Raw genomic sequence first — 12936 nt, forward strand, 5'->3', positions numbered from 1 at the left:
TCCACCTCACCACAACCTCTCCTGACCCCTCCACTGTCTCTAAATTGTCAGACTGCTTGTCTGGCACCCAGTACCGGATGAGCAGAAATTTCCTCCAAATAAATGTTGGGAAGACTGAAGCCATTGTCTTCGGTCCTTGCCACAAACTCCGTTCCCTCGCCATCGATTCTGTTCCTCTCCCTGGCACCTGCCTGAGGCTGAACCAGACTGTTGGCAATCTTGCTGTCGTATTTTACCCCGAGATGATCTCCTGACCACATATCCACCAATCATCACTAAGACCACCTATTTCCACCTCTGAAAGCGGCTGACTCTGCCCTTCCCTCAGCTCATCTGCCGCTGAAATCCTCATCCATGTCTTGGTTACTTCTAGACTTGACTCTTCCAATGCACTCCTGGCCGGCCTCCCATCTTCCACCCTCCATAAACTTAAGCTTATCCAAAATTCTGCTGCCCGTATCCTAACTCGTGCCAAATCCTGTTCATCCATCAACTCTTGTAGACCTACATTGGCTCCTGGTCTGGCAAAGTCTCAATTTTAAAATTCTCAGCCTTGTTTTCAAATCCCTCCATGGCCTCGCCTCTCCCTATCTCAAACGTCCTCCAGCCCTACAACCCTCAGATATCTGCGCTCTTCCAATTCTGGCCTCTTGCACATCCTACTACTATCCACCTTCTGCCATTGTGAATAGCTACCTTTTACCCCTACTCTCTGCAAAATCTAGATAAATTACATCTACTGCATTACCATTGTCTACTCTCTCTGTTACCTCTTCAAAAAATTCAATGAGGTTTCTAGATGTTCTATTTTCTCCTTTAGTAGGGATTCCATTATTTTTCCTACCACCGATGTCAAGCTGACTGGTCTACAATTCCCTGGACATGTTCTATCCCCCTTCTTAAATATAGATATTATGTTAGCTCTCCGTTAGTCCTCTGCCACCACACTCTTTTCTAACGATTTATTAAATATGTTTAGTAATGCCTCTGCTATCTCCTCCCTAGATTCTTTTAAAATGCGTGGATGCAATCCACTTGGACATGGGGTTTTATCCTCTTGAGTTTGATTAGTTTATTTAATATATCCCCTCTTTTTAATTTTAAATGCATTTATCTCATTACTAAGCTCATCATTCAATGTCATGTCCACATGTTCTATTTCCCAGATAAATACTGAAGCAAAATAATTATTCAATATTTCTGTCATCTCTCTATTACCTATGGTATTATCTTGTCTATTCCTTAATGGCCCTATTCCCATCCCAACCGTCCTTTTTTTATTGTTGTGCCTGTAAAATATTTTACTATTTTTTTTGTTTTATGTTCCTTGATAATTTAATTTCATAGTTCCTCGTTGCCTTCCTAATTATTTCGTTGACTTCTCTCCTAATCTCTTTGTATTCTTCCTTATCATGCAGTTGTCTATGTACTTAATGTATGCCTCTTTTCTTACGTTCAATTGTTCCCGTATGGCTTTATTCATCCATGGAGTTGCAGTAGTGTTTATTTTGCTCTTTTAAGCGGAATATATTGTTCCTGCACTTTGTTGAACACCGTTTTAATATTTCCCATTGCTTGTTCTACATCATTGTTTGTCAATATTGTTGCCCATTCTATTTTCTCATGGTCTATTCACAGCCCCTCAAAATTAACTTTTCTCCAATCTATTACCCTGGTTTTTGTTATACTTATGTCATTCTCAGTTATCATTTTTAAGTGTATTATGGCCACTATTGCCTAGATGTTTCCCTACTTTTACTTCTCTTATCTGCTCTGGTTCATCCCCCATTACTCGATTCCAATAGCGAATTCCCCCTTGTTGGGCTTTTTACATATTGAGTTCGAAAGGAGTCCTGTACACATTGTGGGAGCTCCATTCCCATATCCCCTTCATCTACCTTTTCTGTCCAATTAATATCAGGGTAGTTGAAATCCCTGATGATTATTCTATGTTTTTTACTCATTTCCCTAATTTTTCTGCATATTTCTTCTTCTACCTCCCTTCCACTATTAGTCTGCAGACTACACCTATTAGTATAATTGATCTTTTATTATTTTTTATCTCTCTCCATATGGATTTTATTTTTGTCTTGTTGATAGCTGCGTCATTTTTTTTCTACTGCCATTATGTTATCCCTAATAAGTACAGCTATTCCACCTCCCCTTTTTCCCTCTCTGTCTTTTCTAAATATGTTATACCCTGTAATGTTTAATTCCCAGTCCTGATTTTTCTGTACCCACGTATCCGTAATATCTACTATATCTGGTTCCTCGCCACACATGATGATTGCCTCCAGCTCCCCTATTTTATTACGGACACTGTGCATTGCTGTACAGACAGTTTAACTCATTTTTAATAGGATTTCCTCATTTTATGTTTAACCATATTTTTAGATTCCTGTTCTACAACTCTATTTATTCCTATGCCATCAATGTCCTCCCTTTATTCTGCCTCTCTTCCTGTTTTGTTTATATTTAGGCTGGTTATGTTTCTTGTAGATCCCTCCCCCCATCTTATTAGTTTAAAGCCTTTGCCACCTCCCTATTTACTCTTTCCGCTAGACCACGGGTCCCATCCTGGTTCAGGTGGAGCCCGTCCCATCGGTACAGCTCCTTCCTGTCCCAGAACTGGTGCCAGAGTCCCATGAAAAGGAACCCCTCCTTTCCACACCAGCCCTTTACCCACATGTTAATTCTCCTGATCTGTCTACTTCTATGTCAATTTGCATGTGGCTCGGGCAATAATCCAGAGATTATCACCCTCGGTCCTGCTTTTTCATTTAGAGCCTAACTCCTGATACTCTTCCATAAGTTCCTACCCACGTCATTTGTTCCAACATGGCCCACGACAACTGGATTTACCCCCTCCCTTTCCAAGTTCCTCTCCAGCTGCTGTGAGATATACCTTACCCTGGCAATACACCCTTTGGGATATGTTCTTGGCTGCAAAGTACAAAATCTATCCTCCTGTTTTTAAATGCTCCGCCCTCCCGATGTGCTCTGCTGCACTTGGGACATTGTACTATGTTAAAGATGCTGGAAATGCATATTGTTGTTGTTGCTGCTCTCATTTTGCTTGCTTTCTTGCCCTGTGCTGCGCACCATTCTCTGACTAATATCACATTTCTATTGGAAGTTTGCTGCTGTCGATGGCAAACAATAAATGCAAAAAAAGAGGCACCACCAGAATAGATGTTTTTGAGTCGCACCTCTGTCAGCTGTGCTTCTTCAGCCTTCAATTCAAACAGCAAATGGTAGGCCGACAGAGGTGACTAAACCATGGCTGCCGTGAGGGGATTGGGTGGAGCTGAGTGGCTAAAAGCTGTGCCATGTGTGTACAGCTAGTGAGGTGGTTTCACTGTTGCTGGTCTGTATTTGTTTTCCCCAGCTATTGCAAAGGTATGTGCATTGAGGTAAATAGTTACAAACAGCAGCTTGAAAACAGTGATGCATAAGCAAGCTTATATCTTTCTATTTTCAATGTTTTCCGTGAGCACCATTTGGCCTGGTTTATCTGTTCCAGTTTTGCCTCTATATTTAGGAGATGTAAAACAAGTATGACCGTGCAACTGATGCATTGATTTTTAGGATCCAACTTTTTTTTTAACTGTAGAATATTTTCCTTCCATACAAAAGGCTTAAGAGAATTTTTTAAAAAGGTAGTGGATGCATCATTGAATTGGAGCACTGTCCTTTTACCTCTGGAGTCTGACTTCCATCTATCCCTGACAAAGTTGGTGAACATTTACCTTTCTGATTTCTTTAAAGGCATTAAATCAATTGAATTTGGACAATTTCAAGTCCGGTCCTAGTGGATTATGTCCCTGCAGTGCAAAACTGTCCAATATTTGACACTGGTAGTCTTTCTTGGACTATAAGGTGTAAGAAATAAAAAAGTCATATTGGTACAGATAGGAGCCCTACTCAGGGAGTAGGGGTCAAGGAATATTGCTAGTGCATTGGGCACATCTAATTTTGCTGGAGCAAAATGATATACCCTGTATTATTTTTATATTTATCTAAGCCGACACTTGCTCACCATTCGTCAACATGCAACATTAACATAGATAGCAGATGTGAAACAATTGGACTCTGTACTTCCAAAATTATTAATTTTTAATGGAAATGCTGAAAGTAAACTCACTCCCTCTAACTCACGATACTGATGTGCCTAAAACAAATTGTCTCGCTCTCCCTCTTGACTTGATTTACCTCACTTTCTGCCTTCGATTCCGAATTGTTTTCTGTCTATTCTCCCTTCAGTATTTCTCTCACTCTCTCCCTCCTCTTTTCTATCTTTTTCCTCCCTTGCTGAATATATGTCTGTCTATCTGCTGTTTCCTGTTTGTCCTGTCTGTTTTCCTCCCCTCCATCAATCTGTCTCTGTCTCACTTTCTCCTTTTTTCTGTCTCTCCTCTCCCTTTGTTATTCTATCACTCTCCCTCCTCTCCCTTTTTATGCCCCCTGGTAACTATCTCCTTTCCCTGTCTGTCTAATTATTTTTTGTACCTGTCCAATAGCTCATAGTGATTTCTGTACTTGGAAATTGTAGAAAATTTAGAAAATACTCTGATCTATCTTTTTTAGGTCCAAAGTGGATGACCTCACACTTTCCTACATTAAATTCCATCTGCCACAGTTTTGCCCACTCACTTAATCTATTAATGTTCCATTGCAATTTTCTGCTCCCATGCACATGATTTACTGTGCCATCTAACTTGGTGTCATTCAGCAAACTTGGATATGCGACTCTCTTTTTCTTCATCCAAGTCATTTATAAATACAGTGAAAAGCTGAGACCCCAGTGCAGATCCCTGGGGGACACAACTAATCACATCCTGCCAAATTGAGTATATACCCATTATCACTGCGTTGTCTCCTACCTCCTGACCAATTCCCGATCCAAGCCAAATAGATTGCGTCCAATTCCATGTGCTCTCAAGCAATGAACAAAGTCGCAGGGATCATAGGAGATTGCGGCCCAAAATTCGCCACGATTTAATGCCAAACCTTTGGAGGTATCAGTGTTTTTTGGGGCTAACTTAATTTTGCAAGTTTCGCTAAGGGTATAACACTGTCCTTAACAGGTAACTGCCGATTTTTTAGTTAACATTTTTTTGACGTCACTTGGGACCGTTTTTGCGAGTTTCGCCCCAAATTTATTTTTCAAAAACACCGCTGGGGACCATCGTGAAAAACCTTACCTTACCAAATGGGAGTCCCATCGAAATCGGCACTACCGACGTCATCTTTCTAAAAGGAGCTGACTGGTAGCTTTTGGAGGGAAGGAACAATACTTGTAATGTATATAAACTACTTAAAATGTGCGGAGGGAAAAGAGAAACTTTATTTATTGCAGTAAATTGCGAGTAGAAGTTCCACTACCGAACTGCTCTCCAGGCTCTCCGGCCGGCAGGATTGTTCCCTCGGCTGGACACAGGAGCTCGCCTTCCAAAGAAGCTTGGGGTGCGAGGGGGAGGTGGAAGCCAAGCCGGGGATAGAGGTGGCAACAGGGGTTCCTTTCGGCCAGGGATAGGGGTGACAACGGGGAGGCCATTCGGCCAGTGATAGGGGCGGCCGTGTGGGTGGGCCATTTGCGAGCCATTGGCTGGGGCGGAAAGTTTCAGCATCAAAACACTGCTTGGGCAGGCACTTTGGCCGTTAATCTTAATCAGCGCAAAAAAGGCAATGTGGAATTTTGGGCCCCTGATCTGGCCAGTAAATTCCAATTTGTACATGCTCAGAATAATCCTACAATACAAAGTGGCATATTTTAGAAATTTGTTTTTTGAACTATTTGGCATTTGTGTTGCTTATTCACCTCCATTGCTGTCCTGCTTTTCATTGCTCAACAACTGCAATTCAAGTGACTCGCTATTCTGGTACTTTATTGCATTTCAATAATGCAAGATTGTATTTTAAATTTGCAAATGAACCAAATTTGCAAAAGGATCCCATCTGTGATTGTAGAAGGGGCTTTACACTGCACCTAACTCGTGCTGTGGGCGTGGTTTCTTCCAGTGGCAATGTCTTATGACACCGTAAGGAATTGCAGGAAGATTCCTTCTTGTCAGTACCATATTAATTTTTAGTGGAATTGTAAATGTGTTAGTTTATAATGTTGCTACACAAACCTACTGCAGGAAATCATCCCCGCCAGGTGCTCGATGCAGACATTGGTTGTAAAATATAGAACATTTTGTTCATCGTCTTCGCGCACTCATCCGTCAGCTGGGTGGCTCCAAATGTTTTGGCAAAAAGTTTAATACATTTTTGTTTGAAGGAAAAACAAGTAGCTAACACCTTTGTTTCCATCAGGGGCCTCTACCACTGAGAGATGATAATGGCATTGTCCTCCTTGGAGAGAGAGCAGCCAAATGTCGTGCATATGCCAAAGCCTTGCATTATAAGGAGCTGGAGTTCCAGAAAGGTCCCTGTCCTGCAATTCTAGAATCATTAATCAGGTAAATAGAACAACTGAGTTTAAAGAAGTGTTGAAAATACTTGCACTGCAGTTTTGATTGCAGTGGCAGGTCTGAAATATAATTAGTGATGGTGAAACCTAGGGGGAATGAAATTGGGCACTGGCGTGGACACAAACACAGGTGGAATCTTTTTCGCCGACCGTTATACAGCACTTCCGATATCTGGCTCTGTTGAAGTCAGCGGAACTGATTATTGGGCGAGGTGCATAACGGGAGACAGATGCAATACTGCCTGTTTTGCATCCTGCCCATGTCCAATTTCACCCCCTGGTCTCCACAAAAATTAAATCACCATGGTTGAAGCGATAGATGATCTGGTACAATTTAAGGATTGCACTTTGTAATTATTGAGATTGCAATTTTTATTTTAAACTAAGGGTTCAGCTATTTTGCCATTTTTGCAACTGTGCAAGCGGTTTGAGGTGCTTATTGATGCAAAAGTGGCAGTATAATTCGGGAGATAGTCTAGTGTATTAAAACTGTACAGTGCCAGTTTCCTTCCCCTTCCAGGAGGTTATCATGTACTGATTTGAATTTGTATTAAGCAGAGATTACCTCCCGCTTAAGAGGAGGCTGATAGCATTGACTGAGCAGTCTTCTGTTTTTAAAATTCATAAAGAAAACTACACAAACTAAATTGAAAGATGAACTTTAGTAAAATGTTCACTGCAGCACAGATATTGAGCAAAGCAGCTGTGGATGGAAAAAGTTGATAGAAAATCATATATTGTCTTTATGCTACATTTATATCAGCCAGATTTCTAACCTATCCTACACGCTTGAGTACGTACTTGTAGTTGGAAAAAATCTCAACTCTTTCACATGTTTCAAAATATAACTGTTTTATTGTTTGAAATGTGTTGCATACTTTGGGTTTGATATTTTGGAAGAATTTTCTCAAGTTTAGAGATCTGAATAAATCTTGGTACGGAGACAGTTGCGTTTATATTTAACCTGGGGTTTTGCTTTAATTTGTTTTTTTAAATTTAAGTCTAAAAAGACTTATTTCAATGATCCATTTAGTGTGAGCATGAAAAGCTTTGTTCCAGTGAAGATTATTGCTGATTTTTCAGAGTTGAGATCGACAATATGTTCGGAGCTAATGGGCCATTTGCCGTTTTCAAAATGAAACTCGACTCGAGGAAATACAACTCAACATCCTAAAGTTTCCATTAAATTATTTTCTTAACGTTTTATAGATTAATGGAAATGGTTGATGCAAGTTGCTTCAGCAACAGCATCCAAAATTTCCCATGTTGGGTGCATTTAATAGTTTTGCAATCTTTGCGCAGCCATGCATGTCAAAGATGAGATGCGTGCATATGATAATCAAAGTGTATATTTCTGTTACATATTCACCATTCTGTTGCTTCTAGTTTTTTCCACTTTATATTCCATTCACAGCTCTGTTTGTGCAAGTATAAAAATTGCTCTGAATTTGCCTGTAATTAGCTTGCATTAAGAAAAGCTCTGGAACACTGGTGGCATGTGCTACTTTCCGAAACTAATAAGGTGGAAATATGGTTTCAATAAGGCACCTGGATCAACTCTCGAGCAGTCGATGTAATATTCTGTTGATTTTCATATGGGCATCTTGTTTTATTTCATGAAAGTCATTTTATTCCATAAATAATGGAAGTTTACTTTGAGTCATGTTGTCCATTGCTTTTAAGAGCTATTAGCAGTCCAGGACTTTTAAACAGGGGTAAATAGTTCAGCTGTATAAGCTGGTTGGCTGTCATTTGAGGTGTTTCTCATATACTTAATTGAAAATTGGTAGTTCACTGCAAGAAAAATGCAGGTCTGGGATTCTGGCCTCGCTTGGAGCTCCAAGTAATAATCTGTAATAGCCACTAAAAGTAGTAATTAACAAGAATGATCAAATGGGATAGGTATTTTTTTAATAGAACTTTGTAACCTTTTCGTTCTACTTGACTGAACCTTGCCTTACTTGGCTGGATTTTATGAGAGTTAGAAATAATGTTATCAATGTCATTAATATTAAAGCAGTTTCTGACAGATACTGCAAGTGCTGTCAAAAATGTCAGTTGTAACAAGTTAACTGGGTGTCGACAGCTACTTTGAAGTTCTACGGAATTTTCTTTAATTGATTTGAAACCTGAAGCTACCTCATTTTAAATGGAAGAAACACATACATTATTAAACAATAGATTATATAATGGTTTTTGCTGGTAACTCGAAAGGATGAGACTACCATTTTTCTCGGCAGTTGATGGGTAGAGTAGCTCAGCATTGAGTTTTCCGGACAGTGGCCTGGGCGTACCTTCTCCAGCCATTTGGGAAGATATGACAACCAGAAAGCAAAGTTGTAAATTACGACTTTACAGATACTAGTGCATTTAAATTGTTTTCTGTCACTGCAGTGCTATGGAACGCACTCCGTAACAGGTCAACATTTGGATCCTAAGGAAGAGACAAAAGGGGGGTCATTTTAACCTAACTCGTCAGGCAGGAAACCTATGGGATCGGGTGGAATGGCAGTTTTACACCCTGTCCAATATTGCTCTCCGTTGACTTGGGTTTCAACAGTTTACCGACTAGCAGATTAGGTTAAAATTTCCCCCAAAGACTTCAACATTATAAATACACCATCAACATGATGCAGAAGTAATTTCTCGTATCTCTGTTCATGATACTTGGCAAGAAAAGTTTTCTGTTTCTTGCTCAATTGCTTACTGAAGGGAGAATGCACGCAAGCTGCAACTATAGTGTTTTAACAGCTTTTGTTTCCTGTGTTAATGTAGATAAATGTTTTTTTTTTTAAAACCCCAAAAGATTTATTCTCCCAGCTCTGTGTACAAAGCTAAAACAGATGGTATCAAGAGACTTGCATTAAATGTGCATTACTTTGTAAATCTATATGAATTTATAAGTACAGTTAAAGCTTACATTGGATAGGATTACATAGGATATATGACACAGAAACGGGCCATTCGGCCCAACCAGTCCATGCCGGCGTTTATGCTCCACTCGAGTCTCCTCCCGTCTTTCCTCATCTAAATCTATCAGCATAACCTTCTATTCCCTACTCCCTCATGCTTTTCTAGTCTCTGCTTAAATGCATCTATAAATTCGCATCAACCACGCCCTGTGGTAGCGAGTTCCACATTCTCACCACTCTTTGGGTAAAGAATTTTTTTCTGAATTCCCTATTGGATTTCTTGGTGACTATCGTATAATGATAGCCTCTAATTATGCTCTGCCCCACTGTATCCATTCCATCAAAGCGTTTCATAATGTTGAAGACCTCTATTAGGTTACCCCTCAGCCTTTTAATTCTAAAGGGACAAAGTGTGTTAAAAAGATAAGCCTGAACGCTCTGTGCCTCAATGCGAGGAATATTCATAATAAGGTGGATGAATTAATATAATTGGGATTACGGAGACATGGCTCCAGGGTGACCAAGGCTGGGAGCTCAACATCCTGGGGTATTCAACATTCAGATAGGATAGACAGAAAGGAAAAGGAGGTGGGGTAGCGTTGCTGGTTAAAGAGGAAATTAACGCAATAGTAAGGAAGGACATTGGCTTGGATGATGTGGAAGCTGTATGGGTAGAGCTGCGGAATACCAAAGGGCAGAAAACGCTAGTGGGAGTTGTGTACAGACCACCAAACAGTAGTAGTGAGGTTGGGGACAGCATCAAATAAGAAATTAGGGATGTGTGCAATAAAGGTACAGCAGTTATCGTGGGCGATCTTAATCTACATAGAGATTGGGCTAACCAAACTGGTAACAATACAGTGGAGGAGAATTTCCTGGAGTGTATTAGGGATGGTTTTCTAGACCAATATGTCGAGGAACCAACTAGGGGGCTGGCCATCCTAGACTGGGTGATGTGTAATGAGAAAGGACTAATTAGCAATCTTGTTGTGCGAGGCCCTTTAGGAAAGAGTGACCATAATATGGTACAATTCTTTATTAAGATGGAGAGTGACACAGTTAATTCAGAGACTTGGGTCCTGAACTTAAGGATAGGTAACTTCGATGGTATGAGACATGAATTGGCTAGAATAGACTGACGAATGATACTTAAAGGGTTGATGGATAGGCAATGGCAAACATTTAAAGATCACATAGATGAACTTCAGCAATTGTACATCCCTTTCTGGAGTAAAAATAAAATGGGGAAGATGGCTCAACCGTGGCTAACAAGGAAAATTAAGGATAGTGTTAAATCCAAAGAAGAGGCATATAAATTGGCCAGATAAAAAAGCAACAAACCTGAGGACTGGGAGAAATTTAGAATTCAGCAGAGGAGGGCAAAGGGTTTAATTAGGAGGGGGAAAATAGAGCATGAGAGGAAGCTTGCTGGGAACATAAAAACTGACTGCAAAAGCTTCTATAGATATGTGAAGAGAAAAAGATTAGTGAAGACAAATGTATGTCCCTTGCAGTCAGAATCAGGCGAATTTATCATGGGGAACAAAGAAATGGCAGACCAATTAAACACATACTTTGGTTCTATCCTCACAAAGGAAGACACATATAACCTTCCGGAAATACTAGGGGGCTGAGGGTCTAGCGAGCAGGAGGAACTGAAGGAAATCCTTATTAGTCAGTAAATTGTGTTCGGGAAATTGATGGGATTGAAGGCTGATAAATCCCCAGGGCCTGCATCCCAGTCTAAGGAAGTGGCCCTAGAAATAGTGGATGCATTGGTGATCATTTTCCAACAGTCTATCGACTCTGGATCAGTTCCTATGGACGAGGGGGTAGCTAATGTAACACCATTTTTTAAAAAAGGAGGGAGAGAGAAAACAGGGAATTATAGACCGTTAGCCTGACATCGGTGGTGGGGAAAATGTTGGAATCAATTATTAAAGATGAAATAGCAGCACATTTGGAAAGCAATGACAGGATCGGTCCAAGTCAGCATGGATTTATGAAAGGGAAATCATGCTTAACAAATCTTCGAGAATTTTTTGAGGATACAACTAGCAGAGTGGACAAGGGAGAACCAGTAGTTGTGGTGTATTTGGACTTTCAAAAAGCTTTTGACAAGGTCTCACAGAAGAGATTAGTGTGCAAAGTTAAAACACATGGTATTGGGGGTAATGTATTGATGTGGATAGAGAACTGGTTGACAGACAGGAAGCAGAGAGTCGGGATAAATGGGTCCTTCTCAGAATGGCAGGCAGTGACTAGTGGGGTACTGCAGGGCTCAGTGCTGGGACCCCAGCTATTTACAATATACATCAATGATTTAGATGAAGGAATTGAGTGTAATATCTGCAAGTTTGCAGATGACACTAAGCTGGGTGGTGGTGTGAGGAGGATGCTAAGAGGCTGCAGGGTAACTTGGACAGGTTAGGTGAGTGGGCAAATACATGGCAGATGCAGTATAATGTGGATAAATGTGAGGTTATCCACTTTGGTGGCAAAAACATGAAGGCAGATTATCTGAATGGTGGCAGATTAGGAAAAGGGGAGGTGCAATGAGACCTGGGTGTCATAGTACATCAGTCATTGAAAGTTGGCATACAGGTACAGCAGGTGGCAAATGGCATGTTGGCCTTCATAGCTAGGGGATTTGAGTATAGGAGCAGGGAGGTCTTGCTGCAGTTGTAAGGGCCTTAATGAGGCCTCAGCTGGAATATTGTGTTCAGTTTTGGTCTCCTAATCTGAGGAAGGACGTTGTTACTATTGAGGGAGTACAGCAAAGGCTCACCAGACTGATTCCCGGGATGGCAGGACTGACATATGAAGAGAGACTGGATCAACTGGGCCTGTATTCACTGGAGTTTAGAAGAATGAGAGGGGATCTCATAGAAACATAAAATTCTGACGGGACTGGACAGGTTAGATGCAGGAAGAATGTTCCTGATGTTGGGGGAAGTCCAGAACCAGGGGACATAGTCTAAGAATAAGGGGTAAACCATTTAGGACCGAGATGAGGAGAAACTTCTTCACTCAGAGTTGTTACCTCTGGAATTCTCTACCGCAGAGAGTTGTTGATGCCAGTTCGTTAGATATATTCAAGAGGGAGTTAGATATGGCCCTGGCGGCTAAAGAGATCAAAGGGTATGGAGACAAAGCAGGAAAGGGGTACTGAGGGAATGATCAGCCATGATCTTATTGAATGGTGGTGCAGGCTCGAAGGGCCGAATGGCCTACTCCTGCACCTATTTTCTATGTTTCTATGTTTTTTCAAGGGAAAAGAGACCCAGCCTATTCATCCTTTCCTGATATGTATACCCTCGCATTTCTGGTATCATCTGCGTAAATCTTCTCTGAACCCTCTCCAGTGCCTCTATATCCTTTTTGTAATATGGCGAGCAGAACTGTACGCAGTACTCTAAACAAAGTTCGATACAGGTTTAGCATAACTTCTCTACTTTTCAATTCTATACCTCTAGAAATAAACCCCAGTGCTTGGTTTGCTATTTTTATGACCTTTGTGTATTTATACTCCAAGATCCCTTTGTTCCT

At 40.8% G+C, this 12936-nt stretch overlaps 1 protein-coding gene across 1 annotated transcript in view; it reads left to right on the plus strand.

Annotated features, from left to right (window-relative positions):
- Positions 1-12936, plus strand: part of mtor (mechanistic target of rapamycin kinase) — a 269702-nt gene that overhangs the window by 101876 nt on the left and 154890 nt on the right. Inside the window, exon 23 of the mRNA XM_070874034.1 lies at positions 6319-6464. Coding sequence (XP_070730135.1) covers positions 6319-6464 — 146 coding nt within the window. The remainder of the gene's footprint in view (positions 1-6318; positions 6465-12936) is intronic.

This window comes from Pristiophorus japonicus, unplaced genomic scaffold (genome assembly GCF_044704955.1).
Source record: "Pristiophorus japonicus isolate sPriJap1 unplaced genomic scaffold, sPriJap1.hap1 HAP1_SCAFFOLD_650, whole genome shotgun sequence".
NCBI classification, from domain to species: domain Eukaryota; kingdom Metazoa; phylum Chordata; class Chondrichthyes; family Pristiophoridae; genus Pristiophorus; species Pristiophorus japonicus.